At 36.2% G+C, this 24,282-nt stretch overlaps 1 protein-coding gene across 2 annotated transcripts in view; it reads left to right on the top strand.

Moving 5' to 3' along the window:
- PSMD1 (proteasome 26S subunit, non-ATPase 1) overlaps positions 1–24,282 on the top strand; it is an 82,749-nt gene that overhangs the window by 3,399 nt on the left and 55,068 nt on the right. For both annotated transcript variants that reach the window (XM_015093596.4, XM_042244399.2), the window contains exons 2-16: positions 343–386; positions 1,014–1,087; positions 1,275–1,444; positions 4,439–4,644; positions 7,444–7,587; positions 9,655–9,881; positions 11,479–11,539; positions 12,440–12,568; positions 14,038–14,126; positions 14,599–14,677; positions 15,275–15,448; positions 16,890–17,001; positions 18,005–18,201; positions 19,610–19,705; positions 21,686–21,750. In XM_015093596.4, the coding sequence (XP_014949082.1) occupies positions 343–386; positions 1,014–1,087; positions 1,275–1,444; positions 4,439–4,644; positions 7,444–7,587; positions 9,655–9,881; positions 11,479–11,539; positions 12,440–12,568; positions 14,038–14,126; positions 14,599–14,677; positions 15,275–15,448; positions 16,890–17,001; positions 18,005–18,201; positions 19,610–19,705; positions 21,686–21,750 (1,867 nt within the window). The remainder of the gene's footprint in view (positions 1–342; positions 387–1,013; positions 1,088–1,274; positions 1,445–4,438; positions 4,645–7,443; positions 7,588–9,654; positions 9,882–11,478; positions 11,540–12,439; positions 12,569–14,037; positions 14,127–14,598; positions 14,678–15,274; positions 15,449–16,889; positions 17,002–18,004; positions 18,202–19,609; positions 19,706–21,685; positions 21,751–24,282) is intronic.

The following is a 24,282-nucleotide window of genomic DNA, read 5'->3' on the forward strand; positions in this document are numbered from 1 at the left end:
ATCATTCCTATAATGAAGTCACCCCTCAAAAAATACTTATTTTCCAACTGTGATATATTTTTCATTAAGCATTAGTTTATCTCAGCATATATAGTCCATAATCACAATAGATAGCCTCCCTGGTGGCTTAGTTGGTAAAGAATCTGCCTGCAATGCAGGAGACCCCAGTTCAATCCTTGGGTTTGGTAGATCCCCTGGAGAAGGAAATGGCAACCCACTTCAGTATTTTTTCTTGGGAAATCCCACGGATAGAGGAGCCTGGCAGGCTACAGTCTATCAGGTCACAAGAGTCGGACACAACTGAGCAACTAAATTAATCACAGTCTACCTTTTGTCTTATAGCTGGAATTATTTCTCTTCTGGATGAAGAAGAACCGCAGCTTAAGGTATGAGTTGAAGAAAATTAACTGGGCTTAATATTTGTGCTTTGGAACTGTTTGACGATATTGATATTTGTGTATATTCCATCATTTAAAATAGCCATTGTACCCAGTCTATAAGCAGTCATTGAAATCTAGACCCAGAGACAGTGCTTTGGCAACAGCAGTTGGTTTTCCCTAGAGTTTAGCAAAGCTGAGGCAAATAAATCTCAGTATGGTACCTGGAAACCAGCCCCCTCCAATTTTCTGTAGCAACAGAAATCACATATTTTAAAACTTTTTTCATATGACAGAAATTTAAAGTATACTTTAGTTGGCTCTAGGCACCTGAATTCATTTATATCCAAACCAGCAACCTAGAGTCAATCTTACCTACTGTCAAAGAAGAAAAATGTTCAGTATGATAAGGAATGACATTATATGGCTAGTCTCATGTTCTATGATTGAAAACAGAAAGGAAGTATGTAAGCCCAAGAGAAAATGTAAGTTAGTTGGTGAACTTTTATATTTGTCATAGATTAAAACTTTTAGTAAATATGACTTAGAATTTGGCCATTGATTTGTTTGCTTTTTTTTAAGGAAATATAATGATAAGCCTGTCTCAAAATCGAATTTTGGTTTTATCTTCTACAGGAATTTGCACTACACAAATTGAATGCAGTTGTCAATGACTTCTGGGCAGAAATTTCTGAGTCTGTAGACAAAATGTAAGAATTTGTTTCTATTAATTGGAATAAAGTAGATCAACCTTAATTATCCATGGATGTGGGTCTTGTGATTTATTGATTCCTTTAGAAATTTGCTGCCACTAAATTGTGACTTGAGTATATAGATTTGGAATTTTTAAAGAGAACCACAGTTTGAACTAGGCCTATACTTCCTAATTTCTTTCAGAGAAGTTTTGTATGAAGATGAAGGTTTCCGGAGTCGGCAGTTTGCGGCCTTAGTGGCATCTAAAGTATTTTATCACCTGGGGGCTTTTGAGGAGTCTCTGAATTATGCACTTGGAGCAGGTGACCTCTTCAATGTCAATGATAACTCTGAATATGTGGAAACTATTATAGGTAATTATCTTCCATCTAGTAAGGCTTTATCTTGTTGGCCTCTTTCTTACTCTCCTACATACAGCATTTTTCCCCCCTGAATTACTCTTTGATGTTCGCACATTTCATTTTAATGAAAGTTCATAATCTTTCTACAATAATCTTATGCATACTTTTTAGATTTGCCTTAGAATTCTGTGCCATTATTTTTTATCGTAATAAACAGTAACATTAATAACAGAAATTATTAATGAAAGCACTCACCTCACAAAATATTTTAAGAGTGAATCTAAGAAATTATTCAGAAACAGCTGACTTAAGGCAAAGTTAGTTATCTCAGTGGTTATGGTCATCTCTTTTCCAGTGAGCATATGCTTATATAAAAATACTAAATCAGGTTATTGTGAATAACAGAAATTAAATGATAGCAATTTATAGAACTGTTTCTAGCACAGGAAAACATTATTCAGTATTTCCATTGTGCTAGGCACTGTCCTGATCATTCTTCATTTCCTGGTTTATTCCACAGCTTCCCTGTGAAGGGGGAGCTCACCCTGTTGTATAGATAAGAAAACTTGGGTTTCAAGATGATAAAGACACATGGTTATTAAATAGGAGGGTCAGAATTTAAAACCTAGGCTTAATCACTATAAAATCCATATTGTTTCTACTAGTAACCGTTGTCTTATTTGTTTCTGTATTTTTGAAGTGAGAGGGTAGCACACAGGCAAGCCTCTGGGTTCTCCATTTTGCGAGTTGAATCAGCTCTGTAAGATTTTGTTCAGAGCTTTTGTAGCTTTAAAAATGTTAGAAAACACTTGCTCTAATAGATGAAAGAAGAGATTGTGTACCCTTCAGACATGTCTATGAATATCAAGCTTTAGGTCATAATTACAGATAGCCCAAGAGTGTGTTCTGGAAATGTATATAGTATAGATAGTGTTTTGAATTCCTGGTTGAGAAGAGATCTGCATTATTCCCCTGAACTCTTAAAGGGAGAAATTTGGTATTCTCTTTCAGAAATTGGGAAATGCTGCACTAGGGAGTCCAAATGGGTACTTTCCAAGTGTCCCTGAAGTTTGTAGTAAGATTTTGTGTTCACATTTAAAAATTTTTTGCCATGATGGTGAGAGGATGTTTCAAGCTCTATTGTTGTTGGGGATTTATTAAATTGGAGTTTTCATCTGTGAATCCTGTGGGAAGAACAGATTATTTTAAAGAATAGACCATATCATTTGAAACCAGAGCACTTCCCCTGCATTGTTAGGAATGGGGAGTTAAATACTTTTATCTCTTTTCTTTTATTTGAAGGATTTATTTTGATGAGTGTTGATAATTTTATCCATCAGTGATCTGCAGGTGCTTGCAATGTTACCATTTTACAAATGATGATTTTAATCAGGACAATTGATCCATGAGGTGGCAGATTCCTTCCTGTATATCATCTTAATCTTTAGCTTGTAAGAGGTGATTGTTGACTGGTAGACCAGTTCTGTTTGCTTTTCTTTAATTAGAAATGGGGTTCACCTTTCTAGTTTTCTTGGGACTATTAGAATGAAATTTTTTTTTTTTTGCATAATGTCAGTGAGATCTGTGAAAAGATACATAAAATAGAATTTAGGAACACCTTCCTAGGACCTTAAATGAATGTCACAAGCAGTACACTCAGAAAACTCAAGGCTAAAAATTTTCTCCCAATTGTAATAAGATTTTAGCTAGAAATGAGGCTACAGTTAGTATATCCCTGGTAAGTGAGAGCACGAGTCTCATTTGAAACTTAGAAGGTAACACTTTTCTTTCTCCATTATTAAATCTGAGATTCCTCTCTGGTGAGACAGGGGTAATGTTTCCTCGCAACTACATTTGGTTCAAAAAGCTCCTGTTGGGGCTTGGTGAAGATTTTCTGCAATGAAAATTAATTAAGGTCTGTGTTGTGACTGCCACTTTGTTCTTACTAACTGTACCTGAACCTGTCTAATTCTTCCTGGATGGATCCTGAACCTGGTGTATTCCAGTTTAGAAAAGTGTTCTGCTTCCCCTGAATATAGCCCCATTGACATGGGCCAGTTCTTCATGCTAGTTCGTTCAATCATTTCAGTTTTCTAAGGCTGTAGATTGCAACTCATTAATCTTTTCCTTGTACCTTTCTCTTTGAAAAGGAGAGTGACAAGCCAGTGAGTTATGGAGAGGACAGCTCTTATATATCTCATTTAGCTTGAGTGGCTATCTTCCTTATGAAGGTGAAAGAAGTCTTAGGGTAATTTCCCTTTTTGGTTGCTCTTAACAAGTTGATGGTGTGATGGTAAAGTAGTGTAAGTTGTAAACATGATACTTCCTCCCCTTTCATCCAAATCGCTGTGAAATGTGAAAGCCGAATTGTGCATGTGCACCTCTGCACGAACTTTCATACTCTCCGGGGGAGAGGGGAAATATGTGTGAAAGGGTTACCCTACCTCACATTGAGACAGTGAGTATCTTAGCTGATTGCTGGAAAGGGTTTTGGAAATCTTTGGGATTGCCTTTGGGACCAGTGGCCCATTTCAGGTCATTTCACCATTATTCTACAAAGATGATTAAGGCAGGCTCTACTCTCAAGGGGCTAATAGTTTCATTAATGTGAAGACTGATAATTTATTGCCACGTGATAATTGCTACAATAGGTTTTTGTTAATATTCTCAATGGCAAGTGTTTGTTTTTTGAAAAGTGAAACAGTCAGCTATTTGTAGCCAACTCTGTAAAATAAGCAGCTTGGCCAAGTTGAATAATGTAATTTTGGTCGAAGTACAGTACCAAGATAGTAATGTTTTAAATAATGTCAACATATGGAATAAGTATAACTGTTATGAAGGGAACTGTTGTTTGAAGATATAACTTCTAGCATTTAAAAAATCTGAAATTTACTTATTACTCCACAGTCATCCAATAAGTTTTCATGGTAATAAATGTAGGTATTGTCCTTTCTAGTAGTATCAGCCCAATTTACAAAGTAATCAGTTATTTTATTTTCCCTATAGCAAAGTGCATTGATCACTACACCAAACAATGTGTGGAAAATGCAGATTTGCCCGAAGGAGAAAAAAAACCAATTGACCAGAGATTGGAAGGCATTGTGAATAAAATGTTTCAAAGATGTCTAGATGATCACAAGTATAAGCAAGCTATCGGCATTGCTCTGGAGACACGAAGACTGGACGTCTTTGAGAAGACTATACTTGAGTCGGTAGGTAGAGGGTGCAACTTTAGAGATTGTTATTGATGAAGAATCAGCAGAGCAAATTATTAAAACTGAAAATTATAGTGAAAAGAAACTCTAGCTTAGATAGAATAAGATGTGATGCTCTTTTGAAAAAAGTTTATGTTTTTAAAATATGTCTTTTTATATTTTTTATGTTTTTAATGTATTTATAAAGGAACTTTGGCTGTGCTTGTTGAATAGCCTCTTTTGTCTTACCACTTTTATTCCTTTGAGGTCTTGCATGGGGAAGTTGTCTTAATTAGGCTTTCTCTAGTTGCTGTGCTTGGGCTTCTCTTACAGCGCCTGGGCTCTAGGGTGCAGGCTTCAGTGGTAAGGCACATGGCTGTGGCTCTCCTAAGGCTTGGGGAATCTTCCCAGGCCAGGGATTGAACCTGTGACCCTTGCATTAGCAGGCAGATCCTTAACCACTGGACCGTCAGAGAAGTCCTCTGCCCTTTTAAAGAAGACTATGATAACTGCGATTATAGTGCCTTTATTATGGCTAAAAATATACTTTCCTAGCTTGGGGGTGTTTTGCAATAATTATGACAATTGTAAGTCACCAGCCAAAGTGGTCAGAGAGGTGCAAGCCTGAGTTAAATGAACATGATCTGTTAAGTGCCCACTTAGCCTGCCTCACCCTCTATCCTTCTCCACGAGCTAGCTCTTTGTACTCCAGCCATCTTGACTTTGTCTCTTCTTCTAGATGGACCGTGCCTCATTCCACTTACCAAAAATATTGCCCCTCCAGAAAATATCCTTTTCTTTTCCTTACCTGCTTTATTCCTGTTCAAGATTCATAGTTCAGTTCACCTGGCATTTGTTTACAGATCCTTCTGTCACTCCCTGCCAGCCATATCCTCCTCAACCCCTGGATCCAACTAGGTCCACCAGATCAGAACCTACTTGAGGACAGGTGCTTTTACCACTGGGTCCCCAAAGCTTAAGGCAGCATTTAGCAGTGGTAAGATTTGTTTAAATGAGTGTAAATATATGAATGGCCCAGTGTCATAGAATGGCCCTTATTTTGCTGTTTGATTTTTGTGCAGTTGTAGTTACTCCTTGTCTTCAGGGGACTAGAACTAAAATACTTGTTTTTATTCATTTAACACTGTTCTCAGCATTGGAGATAACAGTGGGAAGCAAGGAACAAAGTTCCTGCTCAAATGGAATAATCCACTAGGGGAACCAGCAGTGACACCTATTCCCTGCAAGGTAAAGGGGTGATAAATGTTTAAAACAAGAGTAAAGCAGAGTAAGAAGTACATCTTACTTTGTCTCCCAGTGCACATATACGTATATTAATAGATGTCACTTAAGATGAAATGTGCTGTGCTTAGTCACTCAGTCGTGTCCAACTCTTTGCGACCCCATGGACTGTATCCCGCCAGGCTCCTCTGTCCATGGGGATTCTCCAGACAAGAATACTGGAGTGGGTTGCCGTGTCCTCCTCTAGGGGATCTTCCCAACCCAGGGACAGAACCCAGGTCTCCCTCATTGCAGGCAGATTCTTTTTGTCTGAGCCACCAGGGAAGCCCATAAGATGAAATAATACCTACTTTTTCTGCTTGTGGTATAATCATGGTATTTCTAAATTGTACTTCATTTTTTTGGAAAGATATTAGTCCTGTTAAGTTGATTTCATTATGTGTGCACTCATTTGTCACAACTTGCTTACAAAATAAATTTTATTTTATCATTGAATGTTAACTTTCTTTAAATTCTATAGCAATTTGCAGTTTTTCAAAAGTTTTGCATACTTTTTATATAATCCTGTATTAACCCTTTTTAATCCCCTGCTCTTCTATCACCCCTCCCCCTTCCCTGTCCCCTCTGATAACTACGAGTTTGTTCCTTATATCTGTGAGTCTGCTTTTGTTTTTTATTTTATTCACTTGTTTGTTGTGTTTTTTAGATTCCACGTATAAGTGATACCATATGGTATTTGTCTTTCTCTATCTGACTTTATTTTGCTTGGCATAGTGCTCTCCAAATCCATCCATGTTGCTGCAGATGGCAAAATTTTGCATTCCATTGTATATATACATATGTGTGTGCATATATATGTACACACACACATCTTTCTTCATTCATCTGTTGATGGATACTTAAGTTGCTTCCATATCTTGGCTATTATTAACACTGCTATGAATATTGGGATGCACAATAGAAGTCTTTCTGAATTAGTGAATTTTTTGAATTTTGCATTTCTCAACTCCATTTTTGAGAAGTACTCCTGTAGCTCTTCAGCATGCTTGTTTATGCTGAAGAACTTTTATAGGTTGGTATCTCAAAATTCGGGCATGCTTTGAAGAACCGCAAGGTAAACATAAATAATCAGGAGTGAAAACTTCCCCAGGAGAGTGCCAGTTAGATATGATAGCACTCAAAGCTTGAGTCACTCAGAGCTAGAGAACAGTTATATCATCTTGTGTTCCTGGCCATTGAGTATAGGCGATAATCCTGAGGATTAGCTAGGTTGTCTGCTTGGTTTTTATAATACTTAACAGCACTACTCTGTTATAGTATACTGTGTTCATATAGTGAGGATCCTGGGTGGACACTAAATATTTGTTTTCAACCCATTTTTTTCATGAAGACAGGGAAATAGGTAATTTTCTTTTAAGATTTTCATCTAAAATAGTTAAAAAATTTTTATTTAAGTAGCAAATAAAGCTTCAGCTGCCTAGAATGACTAAAGAATATTGTTTAAAAAGATTTGATTTCTAAATAAACATGCTTCAGTAACTAGATAATGATGTCTCTTCAAATTGTTTCTTTCAGAATGATGTCCCAGGAATGCTGGCATATAGCTTGAAGCTCTGCATGTCTTTAATGCAGAATAAACAGTTTCGGAATAAAGTACTGAGAGTCCTAGTTAAAATCTACATGAATTTAGAGAAACCTGATTTCATCAATGTTTGTCAGGTAATAACATTATATTATTTTACACTGTGTTATTGGGTAATGCCTCACTACCTCATGTGTGTACCTCATTACATCACTATAATTTCATACATATGTCTCTCAGTTGATCTTTACAACAGCCCTGTGAAGATAAGGCGTGTATTTATGTTCTGTTTTACTGATGAAAATAACTGAAGTTCTCAAAACTAAAAAGCTATTTTGTTATAATGTATTCCTTGTGTTCCTTTTTTCATTTTGAAAATAATCCAGGCATTTAAGGAAATTTTTGGAAATGAGGTTAAAAAAAATAAGTAGAAGAAAAGATAAAGATAAAAACAGTGCCTATGTTATATCATTCCAAAAGAACTTCAGGTATAAAAATTATCTTTGGTTTCATTTCCCAAACACAACCAGGACCTTTGGATATTTTCTTTATCTCTTTTCATGTATGGATTTCCTTGCATACTTAAAATTAAGACAGTACAGAAAATATATAAAATGAAACTGTATCTATCCCTTTCCCTGGGCATTTTCCCAGTTAAAAGATTCATAGATGTTTTCCTCCAAAAACATGTGGAGCTATGTCATTTATCTCAATGACTGGATTGTGTTTTTATTGGCTGGAAATGCTCAGTTTGCTTTTTAACAGTTACCACACTGTGAATTTCTGTATTCTGCTTAGAGCATAGCATTTTATCACACATTTTATTTTTTCACTATAATATATTCTCAATATATGTTTCTATCCTCTATACATATTTAAAATTTAGATTAATGCATCCTTTTTTGAATGCTTTTAAAAAAAATCATTATAGGCTATTACAAGATAGTGAATATAGTTCTCTGAACTCTGTTGCGTATCTGTTTTATGTATAGTTTTTGATGCTTTTTAAAGCAAGTGTTAAACAAAGAAAAAGTTGGAAGAAAAATATCCACTTTTATCTCACTTGGTCTACCAGCATTTTAGTATAGTTCCTACCATTTTTCTCTATATAGTTTTTTTTTTTTAGTTTTGTTTGCTTCTAAATAGTTTTTAATAGTTTCTTAAATGGTTTTTTAAGAGTTACATGAAAAACAATAGTTCTTTGCCTTCTTTTCTCAGTGTATTTCAGTTTTATTTCCCAGAAGTAATTTTATTTATTTTAGCTATTTTATTCCTTGTCCCTATAAAAATTTTTTTTGAATTTTACATTTTTAAAATTTATTTTTGAACAGATGATATTACATTCACATGATTCAAAATTCATGAAGGACCAAGGGGTATAGTTAAGTCTTCCTGCCACTTCTCCCTTTGGCTCCCAAGTTCCCTTAGCTGGAAGCAAACTATCAACTATATATATCCTTCAGTTTAATGTGTTTTCCATGTTTTAACTGTTCACAAACTCTTGTACAAACTCTTTCTTGATTATGCGGTAGTCATTCAGTGGGTGTTCTTTGCCTGTTTTATCCAGGCTCCTGTTATTGGTCATTTATTTTGTTTCCATAATTTCCTATTCTTAGTTTATAATAATTTTTATTAATGTGTTCATTTTGAAATTGAGTTATTTGCTATTTGAAACAAATTTTAAATTGAACTCTTAAATATCCTAAATTTATTGGATGGCTTTTGTTAAAACATGTGGCAGATCATAGGAGTAGTAAGAGAAATGCTTCAGAATGTTCATTTTAGTGCCTCTTGTCCTAGCCCAGCACAATACAGTGCATTAGGAGTGAATAAATGAATGGCTCCTACAATTTATGGTAAAGCAGAAATTAGAAGTGAAAGAGCACTTGATAATGATTTGTGAGGAAGTTTTAAAGAAGTCAGGATTCATTCACCAACCAGTTATTTATTAAGTATTGCTAATTGCCAGGCACAGTATTAGGAGCCGTGGGCATAACTTGTATGGACTTTCTTATAGAAGGCAGATTCTACTTTCAGGATAATTTTGGTGCCAGGATGAGAAATGGAATGCTATCATTAGACTAGATAGTTTGCTGCAGTTTGCCTTCATTTTTATTTATGGTTTCCAGTGTTGTTGACTGTAACTCTTTAAGTATCTTACAAACCAAGTTTTTGATTATAATTGTTCTCTATCTGCGTTTCAGTGCCTAATTTTCTTAGATGATCCTCAGGCCGTGAGTGATATCTTAGAAAAACTGGTAAAGGAAGACAACCTCCTGATGGCCTATCAGATTTGTTTTGATTTGTATGAAAGTGCTAGCCAGCAGTTTTTGTCGTCTGTAATCCAGAATCTTAGAACTGTTGGCACCCCTCTTGCTTCTGTGCCTGGGTCCACCAACACAGGCACTGTTCCAGGATCAGAGAGAGAAAGGTACGCCTATCTGTTTCTGCATAGAACTAATCCAGCTATCTTTATCTTATTTGGGGAGTAGATAGAGTATTTCTAGACAACGTAGTCTAAGAATAAATGCCATTAGGTTTCGTAGATGGTAAACTCTTAAGAAGACTATTGCTCTGTTTTGCACTCTGCTGGGCACATTAAGGAAAATGAAAAAAAAAAAAAATGGACCCTTCTGGAAACAATGAAAGTAGTTGTCTGATGGGGCAGGTGTGGGTCCTGCATGCTTTCTTATCAAGTAAATTAAAAAATCTCAGGTAGGGTAGGTTGGGCTAGATTTTAGATGTTTGGGTTAGATATTTTACAGGTAGAAACATTCTTAGCTTTTAAAAAAGCTTTTAAATATGCTTTTATTAGAACTGATAAAAATTACTATAATCCAGTAATCTTCATTTATCTAGGTTTCTTCTCAACATTTTTTTGTAGATTTTAGTATAGGGCTTTTGTACATTTTCCCCTAAATTTATTCCTAAGTATATTATGTCTTTCGATACTATTGTAAGTGGTATGTTTAAAGTTTCAATTCAATTGAAATTGCTTATTGCTAATATGTAGAATTATACTTGATCATTGTATATTAAAATTGAATCCCACAACCTTGCTTAAGTTATTTACTGGGTCAAGTAAATTTTTTTTATAGTAATAGTCTTTTATATCCTGTAGTTTATCTTTACTGAAATTAGTTTTCCTAAGTATTTACAAAGCAGGCTTGTTTAGGATAGTTTTTCTTTCTTTTTTTTTTTTTTTTTAAATTTATTTATTCGGCTGTGCTGGGTTTTAGTTGCAGCCCACTGGCTCCAGAGCACGTGGGCTCAGTAGCTGACGGGCTCAGGCTGCCTTGCCCCACAGCATGTGGGATCTTAGTTCCCCGACCAGGAATCGAACCCACATCCCCTGCATCGGAAGGTGGATTCTTAACCACTGGACCACCAGGGAAGTCCCTAGGATAGTTTTTCTAATTTCACTGTTCTCTAGAACTTCCTGTTCTGCTGCGTTTGTGGAGTTTTAAACAGAATGGTGTCTTATGTTGTGAGATCTGGCTGTGTTTCCTTTCTCACTTTCATTTTGGCCGCCTTTTTCCCTCGTTTCTGCTTTCTTAATTTGAATTCTATACCCAGCATTTTCTCCTTTGTGTTTTGCTTTGACCTAGAAGAGAGTGTTGGCCAGTTGGTTTTAAGAGTTGTTGGGGCTCTGACTGCTTTACTTCAGACAGGTTTTGTGGCTGGTGGTGGCGGTTCTGTTTTGGGAATCTGGGAGATACTTTGTCCCCTGGTTTTGTTCTATTTATTGTCCTTTTTTTTTTTTTTTTGTTAACCAGTTGCTTTGCGTGTTTTATGAAATTATTTGGCAGAAATTTGGTAACTGAACTGCCTCCATCTTATTTTACAGTCTTTTCTGTTTCTTAACAGCAGTACTTTAAAAGTTATTTAGTGTTTTTTTCCTTGCAAAATACTTATTATGGACATGGTTCAAATCTTCCATTTGATTAAAAGGGAAGAGAAAAAGTCACCCACACATACCATTCAGAAAAGTTTACCACACTGGTAACTGTTGATTCTCTTCGTTTTAGTGACTCGATGGAAACGGAAGAAAAGACAGGTAGTGTACTTGTAGGAAAGACGCCAGAAGTGGTAAGTGTGCTTTTTGAAGTTGAGGTTTCCATTTAAACATAGAGTTCCACACTATATTGTAAATTGCTTAAAAGTGTTACATACCTGCTTTTATGGAGGTTTATTATTAAGTTTGATATCAAAGTTTTATAAAAATAGATTTTCTATAAAAAGTAAAAATTTTAAAAATTAATCTCAGGAAATCCCTTGGTGGTCCAGGGTTAGGCCTTGGCGCTTTCACTGCTGAGGGTCTGAGTTCACTCCCCAGTTGAGTGGGGAACCAAAATCCCACAAGCTGCACAGCACAGGCAAAAAGCAGAAGATTGATCCCAGAAAACACTTGACTTAGAAGAAACCAAGTCCTCAGATCCCTACCAAAGAATGAACTCTGTTCAGAAAAACTCTGAATTACGTCATAGGGTGAGAAAAAACTCTGACCTCTAACAAATAAATGGCAACTTGTAGAGACAGAGGACAGTTTACTTGTCTTTATTTTTAGTATTCATAGTGTACTTACGAGTGAGGCAAGGATTAGAGCAGTAGTCTGTTGGATGTAATGTTTCTTATATCAGAATTTTTGGTTACTGGTTATCAGGTATATAAATTTCAACTCTGCTTGTGGTTGGAACGAGTTGTGTTGGTGGCTTGGTATAATTCGTGAGATCATATTTATGTGTTGATTAAAGGTGCTTTTTCTCAATTTTGAAGAGAGAGTTTCTCACCTAAACTATGAGCTAACTAGGTATAAAATAGTTCTTCCTGCATATCATCATTACTTTTACAGATTTTTAAAAAAATTTTTGTATTGGAAGCATGCTTAAGTTTTTTTACGTGTATGACTGAATTTCACTGGTTTAAGGCTATTAAAATTAGCTTACTGGATTTCAGTAATATAATCTTCATTTTTGTTTGTTTTGGCAGAGTCCAGAGCCCAAGGACCAGACTTTGAAAATGATTAAAATTCTAAGTGGTGAAATGGCTATTGAGTTACATCTACAGTTTTTAATACGAAACAATAATACAGATCTCATGATTCTAAAAAACACAAAGGTAGAAAATTCATCTGTAATGGAGGCTTTTTTCTTATATTTATTTCTTTGTTGACTATAAGTACTTAATACTTATTTCTTCTTGAGTAATTTATTGCATTCTGTCAAGGAAATACATTTTTGAAAAAATAACAATGGGAGACACACTTGATCTTACTGAAGAAGAAAGGGAATTAATATTGATTGAACTCCTGTATTTTGTGTTAGTCTGTCACTGGGAAGTTTAGTGGTTTTTTTTTAACCCCACTTTTTTAGCTAACTTTTTTTTTAAATTTGTTTATTTTTTAATTGAAGGATAATTGCTCTACAGAATTTTGTTGTTTTCTGTCAAACCTCAATATGAATCAGCCATAGGTATACATATGGTTTGGTTTTAGTTGCTAAGTTGTGTCTGACTCTTGCAACCCCATAGACTGCCTGCCAGGCTCCTCTGTCCATGGGATTCTCCAGGCAAGAATACTGGAGTGGGTTGCCATTTCCTTCTTCAAGGCATACATATATCCCCTCTCTTTTGAACCTCCGTCCCCATCCCACTCCTCTAGGTTGATATAGAGCCCCCGTTTGAGTTTCCTGAGACATACAGCAAATTCCTATTGGTTATCTACTTTACATATGGTAATAGCTAACTTTTATTTGAATATGTACATGTGGCATTTGGACAGATACCACAGTCAAAGCATTAATACAGGTTGTGTGTTTGTTTTTCCCAGTGAACTGCAGACTCCTTGAGAACAGGGGTTCTTAACCTTGATATTGTAACCTTTGCTGAGATATTCATCCTGACACTTGTTCATTTTAATTTTTGAACAGATGATCTATTCATCTGGTTCCAAAAATATTTTAGTATGAAAAGATACATATTATGAAAAATCTTCCTGTCTTGCCTGTGTTATTTACCCAAATCCTTTCCCAAAGTCATTTTATATAATCATGTATTATTTCTTTAATATGAAGTTCTTTGATTGAGGTATGTGTAATCATGCTTCTCTGGATTTTTAAAATAATTTTTATAAGTGTGCAAGAGAAAAGTTTGCATCTATGACAGTTTTCTGATGCTTATCTTTATAGTGCAGTCGAATTAAACAAAATTGCTTTGGTGACTGACAGAGGTACAGTGCCAGAAGAGGTACACCATTGCTCCTCAGGTTACATCCATTCTTGGAGACCTTCAGCAGGATGTCAAAGAGAAATGGCAAACTATTTAGAAACTAACAATTAGAATATCTACTATTAAATTCTTACCTGAAATCTATTGACCTCAAGTTAAGACCACAAGTAAAACTTTTGACTTGCTGTTTTTTAATAAGCTAGCTATTTAATCTTTATAAAGAAATTTCCAAGATTCATATTTTAAATGCTAATTCAGTTTATTCATGTTTTCACCACAAAATAGTGCTTCTTATTGCGTATTTACATGCAAGCTTGCATTTGTATGAATACAAATGATAAATATCTGTGTTTATTTTTTAGGATGCAGTAAGGAATTCTGTCTGTCATACGGCAACTGTCATAGCAAACTCTTTTATGCACTGCGGCACTACCAGTGACCAGTTTCTTAGGTAAATGTACTCATAAGCTCCCACTTCAGTTTAAAAGTGTCTCTGACAGACACTCTGTTGGCAGTATTACATGGATGTGGGGAACTTTACCTGCTTGCCAGTCCTGAATTTTAAATTCTACTTTTGCTATTTTATAAATTTTTTTCATTGCATTTAACTACCTGTTTTGAGGTAAAATTAATTTTCTTCATTAGTTGCCTTGAATACAGATTTTTTAATGTAATATATTAACCTCTGAAGTTTGATACAGTTTTGCTTTTGTTCATAATGTAATTACATATGTGTTTTTAGAGAGTCCTCAGAATATTAAGAGGCCTTAAGAGGTAAAACAGAATCATCGGTAACTTGAAATCCATAAAGTAAAATGATTTTTAACAGTTTAAGGTAAAAATGTTAGAGCTTTGACTTTAGTGTTATAAAAAGCTTTATGAAATTCATTTCAGTAATAATGCTAAATTTTGTTTTCTTACAGAGATAACTTGGAATGGTTAGCCAGAGCCACTAATTGGGCAAAATTTACAGCTACAGCCAGTTTGGGTGTGATTCATAAGGTAATACATACTGATCTCTGTGAGCAGGCATCAGAACAGAAACAATTTTTCTTGAGTTAAGGAACAAAAAAATAGGGACTTCCCTGGCAGTCCAGTGCTTGAGACTCGGAGCATCCAATTCAGTGGACAGACCAGGGAATTAAGATCCCAGATGCTATGTAGTGCAGCAAAAAAAAAAAAAAGAGAAACATGTTTACTATAATGCATTGACAAGTACATTTTGTTAAATTAGGTCAGTCCTTATACAGGAAAGGATAAAGTAAATAAGAAATGCGTGGTTTTTTATTTTTAATAAGTAGACATCTTTTTTGTGTGAAGACTAAGCCATTTCTTAAAAGATGAATTGAAATAATTATTTGCAGAGTCTAAGATAAATTTGGGGAAATATTATAAAACAAAGAGGAGGCGAATGGAAGCATTTGTTTCTAACTAGGATGTGATTTAAGATCACTTAAAAGCTGTCTTCTCCTGTGAGTGATAAAGTTGCTTAGGAGAGAACTCCACTTCCTCCTTCACTCTGGAGAAAAAGCAGTAGTCATAGAAAATGTTTCTCTCACTTTCTTTTACTGACACCTCTGTGGTGGCTCACGTTTACAGGGTCATGAGAAGGAAGCATTACAGTTAATGGCAACATACCTGCCCAAGGACACCTCTCCAGGGTCAGCCTATCAGGAAGGTGGAGGTCTCTATGCACTAGGTCTCATCCATGCAAATCATGGTGGTGATATAATTGACTATCTGCTTAACCAGCTTAAGAATGCCAGCAATGACGTAAGTATTATAATGCACAACTAAATTCCTATTACTTAAGAATGAGGGAAACATTATATTTGCCAAATTATTTCACTGAATAGAAGAAATCTTGTAGGATTTCCAAATCTACATTCCCAGATCTAAAGTACTGTTTTCATAGAATCTTATCTTTTAAAGGTAATTTCCTCTCTTCCTCTATAAGCTAAAATTGTGTTTCCAGTCCCTTAAACCTTATGTATGAAAAGTGAAATAAAGTATCCAATATTTATAAAATGTTCACTGTATGCATTGTAAGACACTTTAGAGTCTTGTTATGTTACATAAGTGATTTTCTGTTATTTTATAGGAAACTAAAACCCCTCCAAAATTGCCTGTACTCTTTTGGGAGTCAGAATTCTTGCTTGTGTAAGCTTTTTGGTGATTTTTAAATGTAACTCTTTTGGAAAAACTTATTAAGCATCCCTGTTTTTATTTTAAGGAGCCATGACATAGGATTTTAGACTTTTTAAACCTTTATGTTAGGGTAGTCTCTATTAAAAAGCTGTTGGGAGAGTAGCTCAGTGAGCCAGAAAACTTTTCCTACTTCAGTGAAAAGACTGAGATCAGTAGGATGGTCTGTCTCAGCTAATATGCCCCTATCCACAAATCTTATATAATTTATAGATATCTCTGCCTTAAATTTCTGGTGATCTCAGGTAAAAATTTTCTTATCAGATAAAGCTTTTTGATTACCAGCACCAAAAACCTCTGCTGACCAACTTAAGGAGTTTATTGGAACTAGCTTATATAATTAAAGGAAAGCTGGTGAACTAGTTCTCACAAAGGTTAAAGCAGGGTGATTCTGGGAATCTTGGTAATAGGAACTAATGGAATGATCTCTTCGGGGCTCTGCTGTCAGGATAAATGAACTTGAAATGTTTTTGGTCCTTGGGTCATTCCGCTTAAGAAAGATTAAAATTCCAGAGGAGCATCTGATTGGCTTCTCTAGAGTCACTAACTTTTGCTTTTGACGCCATTTTCTCCCACTTTCTTCGTAACCATGTTCCATTAGGGTCCTTTTTCTGCTCTGTGCTTCCTCCCTCAGTTCATAAGCATATTCACCTATCCTGAAAAGACTCTTCTTGCAGTTGCTTCTCTCTCTTAGTTGTTGTCATCTGTCTCCTCCCCTTCTCGTGTAAACTTATCAAAAGAGAGCTGTACTGTCTCCACTTTGTCTTCATTTCCTTCAGTTCAGTTCAGTCACTCAGTCGTTTATAACTCCCCATTATTTTATATCAGCAGGCAGCATTCTTTTGAAACTGAAATTGTGAGGTTACCACTGACCCTCTGTATCCTTTGATAATATTCACTAGGCCAAATGCTCTCCATGCCAACAGCACAGTATATTTTGAAAGTACAATGAAAGGTTGGATTTTAAGTACCGTGTACCAGATAAATGGAGCCCGTGCTTTTTCTCTAGATCGTTCGGCATGGTGGCAGTCTAGGCCTTGGTTTGGCTGCCATGGGGACCGCACGCCAGGATGTGTATGATTTGCTAAAAACAAACCTCTATCAGGATGATGCTGTGACAGGTAAGTGATTCTTTCCAAAGATGACATACTGTAGGATTAAGTAATGTAACTGTAACATTTGTTTTCTGCCTATATTTTGTGGTCTCTTAAAAATCTAATAGATTTCTCTACTTGTAGAGGGAGTTAATTTTGCCACATTTATCAGATTCATCGTATAAAAATATATTTTGTGATATATAGGCTTCTAAAAATAGTGTATCTTGTGTGTATGTCTGTATTACTGACTTTTGCAAATAGAAATTTATTAGAGCGATCTCCTTGTATCCTGGGACTATCTATACTGCTTGGTGATAATGTAGAAAAAATATTGCCATAGTATTTCATTTGAAATCACTGCAGGATTTCATGATGTATCCTATCACAATTTAAAAGGAAAATAGGTATAAATATATGGATGGACTTCCATATAAACTATCCTTCTTTATATCTGATGATTTGAAAAAAATGCTACAGAAGCTGATGGTTATTTTGATAGCTATTAATAGTTCAGTTCAGTTCAGTCGCTCAGTCGTGTCCGACTCTTTGCGACCTCATGAATCGCTGCAGCATGCCAGGCCTCCCTGTCCATCACCAACTCCCGGAGTTCACTCAGACTCACGTCCATTGAGTCAGAGATGCCATCCAGCCATCTCATCCTCTGTCGTCCCCTTCTCCTCCTGCCCCCAATCCCTCCCAGCATCAGAGCCTTTTCCAATGAGTCAACTCTTCACATGAGGTGGCCAAAGTACTGGAGTTTCAGCTTTAGCATCATTCCTTCCAAAGAAATCCCAGGGCTGATCTCCTTCACAATGGACTGGTTGGATCTCCTTGCAGTCCAAGGGACTCTCAAGAGTCTTCTCCAACACCACAGTTCAAAAGCATCAATTCTTTGGCGCTCAGCCTCCTTCACAGTCCAACTCTCGCATCCATACATGACCACATTAATAGTTAGCACTTCCAATAGAATATGTTTTATTTATATACTTAACTCTTATTATTTAATGTTTTGCTTTCTACTCACTAGGGGAAGCAGCTGGCTTGGCCCTAGGTTTGGTTATGTTGGGCTCTAAAAATGCCCAGGCTATTGAGGACATGGTTGGCTATGCACAGGAAACTCAACATGAGAAGATTCTCCGTGGTCTTGCAGTTGGCATTGCGTTAGTGATGTACGGGAGGATGGAAGAGGCTGATGCTCTCATTGAATCTCTCTGCCGTGATAAGGTGAGATCACATATTATTCATCCTTTCCTCCCTGCTTTTCCTCACCCTTCAGTTATTATATCCAACATTTATAGAAACACTTAACCTTGACTAGAAATTATCTCTGTTCCCATCATAACTCCTAGGTACATTTATCGATGAAACTTCTCAAAAGATATATAAAGCCTAATAAAATTTAGGCAAGAAAAACACTGATTAGAAGAGGTGAGCAGGACTAATTTGAGATTAAGACTTCAGTGGTTTTCAAATAAGCAGATTTAGAAAAGTTCTTTAGAAATTGTAAGTTGATTTATTTTACAAATAATGTTTTGGGGATGATTTCATAAACATTTGATGGGATACAAAGTTTGCTTCATTGTTTTTTCATCACAAAACAGTGCCCATCTCTGTACTTATTTATTTGGATGTGTTTTTTTTTTCCTTTGCCTTTTGTCTTGTTTTTGAAAAACTGAAAAGTGAAAGTTAGTCACACAATCGTGTCCGACTCTTTGCAATCCCATGGACTGTAGCCTGCCCAGCTCCTCTATCCATGGAATTCTCCTGGCAAGAGTACTAGAGTGGGTTGCCATTTCCTTCTCCAGGGGATCTTCCTGACCTGGGGATCGAACCCGGGTCTCCTGCATTGCAAGCAGATTCTTTACCAACTGAGTCACGAGGGAAGCCCCTGTCTTGTCTACCTACCATATACAATATAGTAAAAATTGTTTTACTGTTGTAAAAACAAAAAACAAGATGTGTGTGTGTGTCTTGTTTTTACAACAGTGAAACGATTTTTACTATATTGCATATAGTAGGTGAAAGTGAAAGTGAAGTCACTCAGTTGTGTCCGACTCTTTGCGACCCTGTGGACTGTAGTCCACCAGGCTCCTCTGTCCATGGGATTCTCTAGGTAAGAATACTGTAGTGGGTTACCATTTCCTTCTCCAGGGGATCTTCCAGTACTGTCCTCTGTAATCTGACTTTAAAAAATCCACTGCTATAGTTTATTGATAAAACTGCTAATTATTTTGCTCAGCCATCAAACTCCATATCTCTTCCACTCATTGCTCAGTGCCCAAGAATTAAGTGATAAGGTAAAAAGCAAATTAGAATGTAGAATTAGAAGCAGGCTTCTTTGTTGTTTGACAAATGAAAGAATCATAGGGCAGTTGGTATTGGGCTTGAGTTTATGCGTCCTAAAAAGTGTGAGGCAGCATAGGTATGTTACACAGAATACTGGGAATTAAAAGTAGTTAATTATTCCCATGTTAGAGCCTTTAGTTTCCCCATTCGTTTAGAAAACTACCAACCACAAAACGGTTCTCTTTTAGTTCATTTTCTGCCTAAAACCAGCTCCCCTTATGGATGCAGCTAAGCCTGTAAGAAGTTACTATTTGAAATAAGTTGATGATGTTGAATTATTTCTTAGGATCCAATTCTTCGACGATCTGGAATGTATACTGTAGCCATGGCTTATTGTGGCTCAGGTAACAACAAAGCTATTCGACGCCTGCTACATGTTGCTGTAAGTATTCTAACCCTTTCTTGTATAGAGATGAAAGGGAAAGTTTGCAGATGGACCCTCAATGTGTTGATGACTATAACACCCACAACCACATAGTCACCACCAGTGGTCTCAGATTCATATTCTCTTCCACTGAATACAGTCAGCCATAACCGAGCACCAGGTTCACTTAGCTTTTCCAGGTAATGGTGTGTCTTATTTGAGTAGAAATCCTTAAAGTCATTCAGGGCAACTTCTGGAACTTTGTTCCAAGGGAAACCCTCGTTAGTAAGAGACAAGACCATGTGAATGTGTGCAGCTACCCCAGGGTAGGAAAATCTGATGAACAATAGAAACAACTTCTTTTTACAGCCTGTGAAGCTGGCTTCCAGGTAACCCTGAGGGACATGCTCTGTGACAGGAGACACACTGCACAGGAGAGCCAGTGCCCATGTTTCTCCACTCATAGTCACCCAATTCAGGTGTAGTTTTTCAATAATGTTGTCTGATGACACAGTGGACATTCCCTGTGTCTCCACCCAGGGGGTTTCTACCATCTTGGTGCTGGGAAAAGGTAGACCCAAGATCATCTTCCTATGCAAGGAAGAGTTTAGTACTGTTAATATTGTTTTCTTCCTAGAGATGTTCACATCACATAGTATTTATTAGCAATTTATTATTTATCAGTGCAGCATGTGGTATGTTCTAGATGTTTGTATTTTGCTTAAGTTTAGGGCATATTTTTTTTTAAACAACATTGACAGAACGATTAGATTTTTGGTGTGGGCCACAAATGCTATGGGTACAGCTGAAATAATCTTTAAAACTATCCCTGGATCTTAAACTTCACCAAGCTGTAAAGGCTTTTAAGTCTTGAAATGAAGAAATTCTCAGTTGAATCTTTCTAAATTTGGGTAAGACATTCTAATAGAGGAATACAGTAGTCCCCCCGCCTTATACATGGTTATATGTTCTTAAACAACCAATGGATGGCTGAAACCATGGATAGTACTGAAACATACTGTTTTTTCATATACATATATACACCCATACTTGTTATAAAGTTTAATTTATAAATTAGGCATAGTAAGAGAATACTTGAATTGCCAGTATCACTACTTCTGTGCTTTGGGGCCAGTATTAAGTAAACTAATATAACCTTTATTAAGTAAACCATTATTAAGTAAATTAAATAATGTAAGTTTACTAAGTAAACTTAGCCATTAAGTAAACAATAATAAACTTTAAGTAACCATTATTAAGTAAACTAGAGGTTATTTGTGACCCTATGAACTGCAGCCCACTAGGCCCCTCTGTCCCTAGGAATTCTCCAGGCAAGAATACTGGAGTGGATGCCCGCCTCCAGGGGATCTTCCCAACCCAGGGATCGAACCCAGGTGGATTCTTTACCAGCTGAGCCACCAGGGAAGCCCAAGAATACTAGAATACTGGAGTGGGTAGCCTGTCCTTTCTCCACGGGATCTTACCAACCCAGGAATCGAACCAGGGTCTCCTGCATTGCAGGCAGATTCTTTACCAGCTGAGCTACCAGGGAACGCTATTTGAATATAAGCACTGTAAAACCCCGTGGATCTGATAAATGAGTGGGTTAACTAAGTGATTGGTGGGTGGATAACAAATACAGCTTGGATACACTGACCAAAGGGTTATATCCCAGGTGGGACAGAGTGGGACAGCATGAGATTTCATCTTGATACTTAGAATGCATGCAGTTTAAAACTTGTGAGTTATTTCTGGAAATTTCCATTCAATAAATAAATTCAGACCACAGTTGATTGTGGGTAACTGAAACTGCTGAAAGTGAAACTGTGAATAGGAAGATAGCTACGGTATAATATACAAATAAGATCTAATTTACATTTAAATGATGTGGGCCACTCATATCAGTTTATTCTAGCAATAGAATGCATATAATATAATGATTGCAGTAATAGAATGCATGTAGTATATAATGTAATCATCCTTTGAAATTTTTCCTAGGTAAGCGATGTTAATGATGACGTCAGGAGGGCAGCAGTAGAATCACTTGGGTTCATTCTCTTCAGGTAATAATTTCTAATTTCTGATTCTGTTTATATTCCGTTTCTATGTGTAATTAGTAGTTACACAGCAACTAACTCTCTGAGAAATCTATCTAGGTTCAGAATGTGGACCATTTAATAATAAAGTTAGTGTTGTTCCTCTGAAAAAGAAGCCAGTATGTTTCGAGAGATTGGGATGCTATCTGAGAAGTAGTAGTCCACTTCTCATGTATTGATATATTGGTAATTCAAATGGGATGCTATCTTTCATACCGTGTAGAGTTCTTGAAGCTCTTTAATGAGAGTGAAAAGTAATAGGCTTTGTTAAAATGCAGAAGAGTGAAAATTTTGCAGATATCGAGATGCCTGTGGCATTATAGTATGGTTGTGATCCAGGGGACACACTCTGAAACCAACCTGACAGAATTGAATCTTGGCTCTGCCACTTACTGAGTCACTCAAACTCTGAGTGGCTTAGAGCTTGTTACTTAGCCTCTTTGAATTTCAGATTCCTCATTTGTAAAATTCAGTAAAAGAGGTAGAGTAATAGTATCTAAGACTTTTTTGACAATTAAGTGAGTTAATATATCTAAAGCCCTTAGAATGGTATCTGGCACTAGTAAGTGCTAGTCAAGTGGGTGTGAGCAGTGGCAATTGTAATAGTGGCGGTAGGTACAATAACACCTCTTAAATAGTTCTGCTCTCTGATCTCGCATAGTTTCTTTCCCCTAAGGTACTTTAAAGTGCAACACAGGAAAATTAAAAGTACTTCTTTCAGCTCTTTTTTTGGATACTGCTGGATATTGGATATTGTGATGAAATTGCACTGTAATGTAGGGATGGGAATCTGAAGGAACAAGTAAGATGAGTTTCATGTTCTTTTAATCTCTGGTACAGATTTTCTACCCCAAGTTCCTGGAATGAACCTTTGTTGTAAAGATTGTAATGTAATTCAACAAATATATATACATATATTTTTTTTCCAACAAATATTCATTCAACATCCACTGAACTGGTTAGAGAACCATCTCTAAGATGCAGAGTTCGCCATTTACTGCAGACACTAAACACCTTTTTCCTATTTTGGTAAAAATGTTGGCTAAAACAGCAAAGCGCAGATCCATATAGCATGCTAATAAGTTTCTCCTTTCACCAGTCAGTTTTTTTGAAGGAGGTTGTTTAACAAAATACTAATCTCCTTCAGTGTATTATCTTCTAACCCTCATTTGTCCAGCTTGTTCACAAAGACACTGGAGAGCTTTCACTAAATCCTGAAGATGTGGTATTTATACAGATCTGGTTTTCTTGCCTGGGAAATTCCATGAACAGAGAAGCCTGGAGGGCTACGGTACATGGGGTCGCAAAAGAATTGGATATAACTTGGTGACTAAACAACTAGTCTGGTACCTCTAAAACAGAGTATGTGGTTAATTGGTTATTACTGATTTTAGTAAATTCATAGAAGTATCAGGTGTTCATTGATTTCTTTTCTAAGATCTGATAAAACCTATTTGTATTAAGCTATTCCGTGTTTTTTCAGAAGATCTACAACAGACTCCACAGTTTAAATTTCTTGATTCCCATCCCTTTTTTCTCTTTTTGAACGTTAGGATATTTGCTACTTAAGTCCTTTTGTACCTTTGCCATTTTCTGTTTTTCCTCAGATTTGTCAGGGATGGTTCTATAATTATATTCATAGGTTCTATTTCAGGGATGTGATTCATTTAGGTTAGAGACTTGAACCCATTTAAGTTAGCCAGTCTCTTCACCTGTTTTACATTTTGATCAGTTTTAACAACATTACTTTTTCTGGTCTAAAAATCATTCTCTTGAGACAAAAGATGGAAGCAGATTAGACGCTGAGTAGTTCTGTTTCCATCCTGTTGTCTTTGGCATATCATTCTAGCCAACCTGTGATGCTAACCTTTCCTTAGTTTTGCTCTAAGTTTAGACACAATATAAAAACAAAAATAACTCAGTCACCTCGTGTGTATATTCTGCCATACAAGAAATTGAGTAACTGATTTTTTTTTTCCCCTTTTTAACCTGACCATGCTTTGATCTCTAATTAACAAAATTCATTTCTGCTGTTGTATTTACTGTAGCTCACACATGTGGTCAATTCCCAGTTTCAGCAGCAGATGTCTTCCCTGAGCTGCTTTTAGGCTTTGCTAAGGTCTCTACCACCAAGGCTACTACCAAGGATACTCAGATCTAGCTAATGAATTATGTGCTTTTTATTTCTGAAAGGCCATTCAGGGTTTTGGTGTGTGTGTTTCCTTCATAATATGATTCTTATAAGAAGTAGAAACTAGAAAAGATGTTAGGAATGCTTTTGTCTAAAACTTCATGGATGAAGAAAATTAAATGTAATCAACTTGTCTAAGGTGCTGCAAGTTCTCAAATTATTAATAACTAGTAAATGACGCAGATTGGATTTAGTCCACATCTAGCAGTGCAAAGTGAAATGACAAACAGATGAATAAAAAATTATGTGCCAGAAGTTCAACCAACTCTTTGAGCAAGCTTGGGCAGCCACGATCTTATTTACAAATT

Source organism: Ovis aries, chromosome 2 (assembly GCF_016772045.2).
Source record: "Ovis aries strain OAR_USU_Benz2616 breed Rambouillet chromosome 2, ARS-UI_Ramb_v3.0, whole genome shotgun sequence".
In the NCBI taxonomy this organism is placed as follows: domain Eukaryota; kingdom Metazoa; phylum Chordata; class Mammalia; order Artiodactyla; family Bovidae; genus Ovis; species Ovis aries.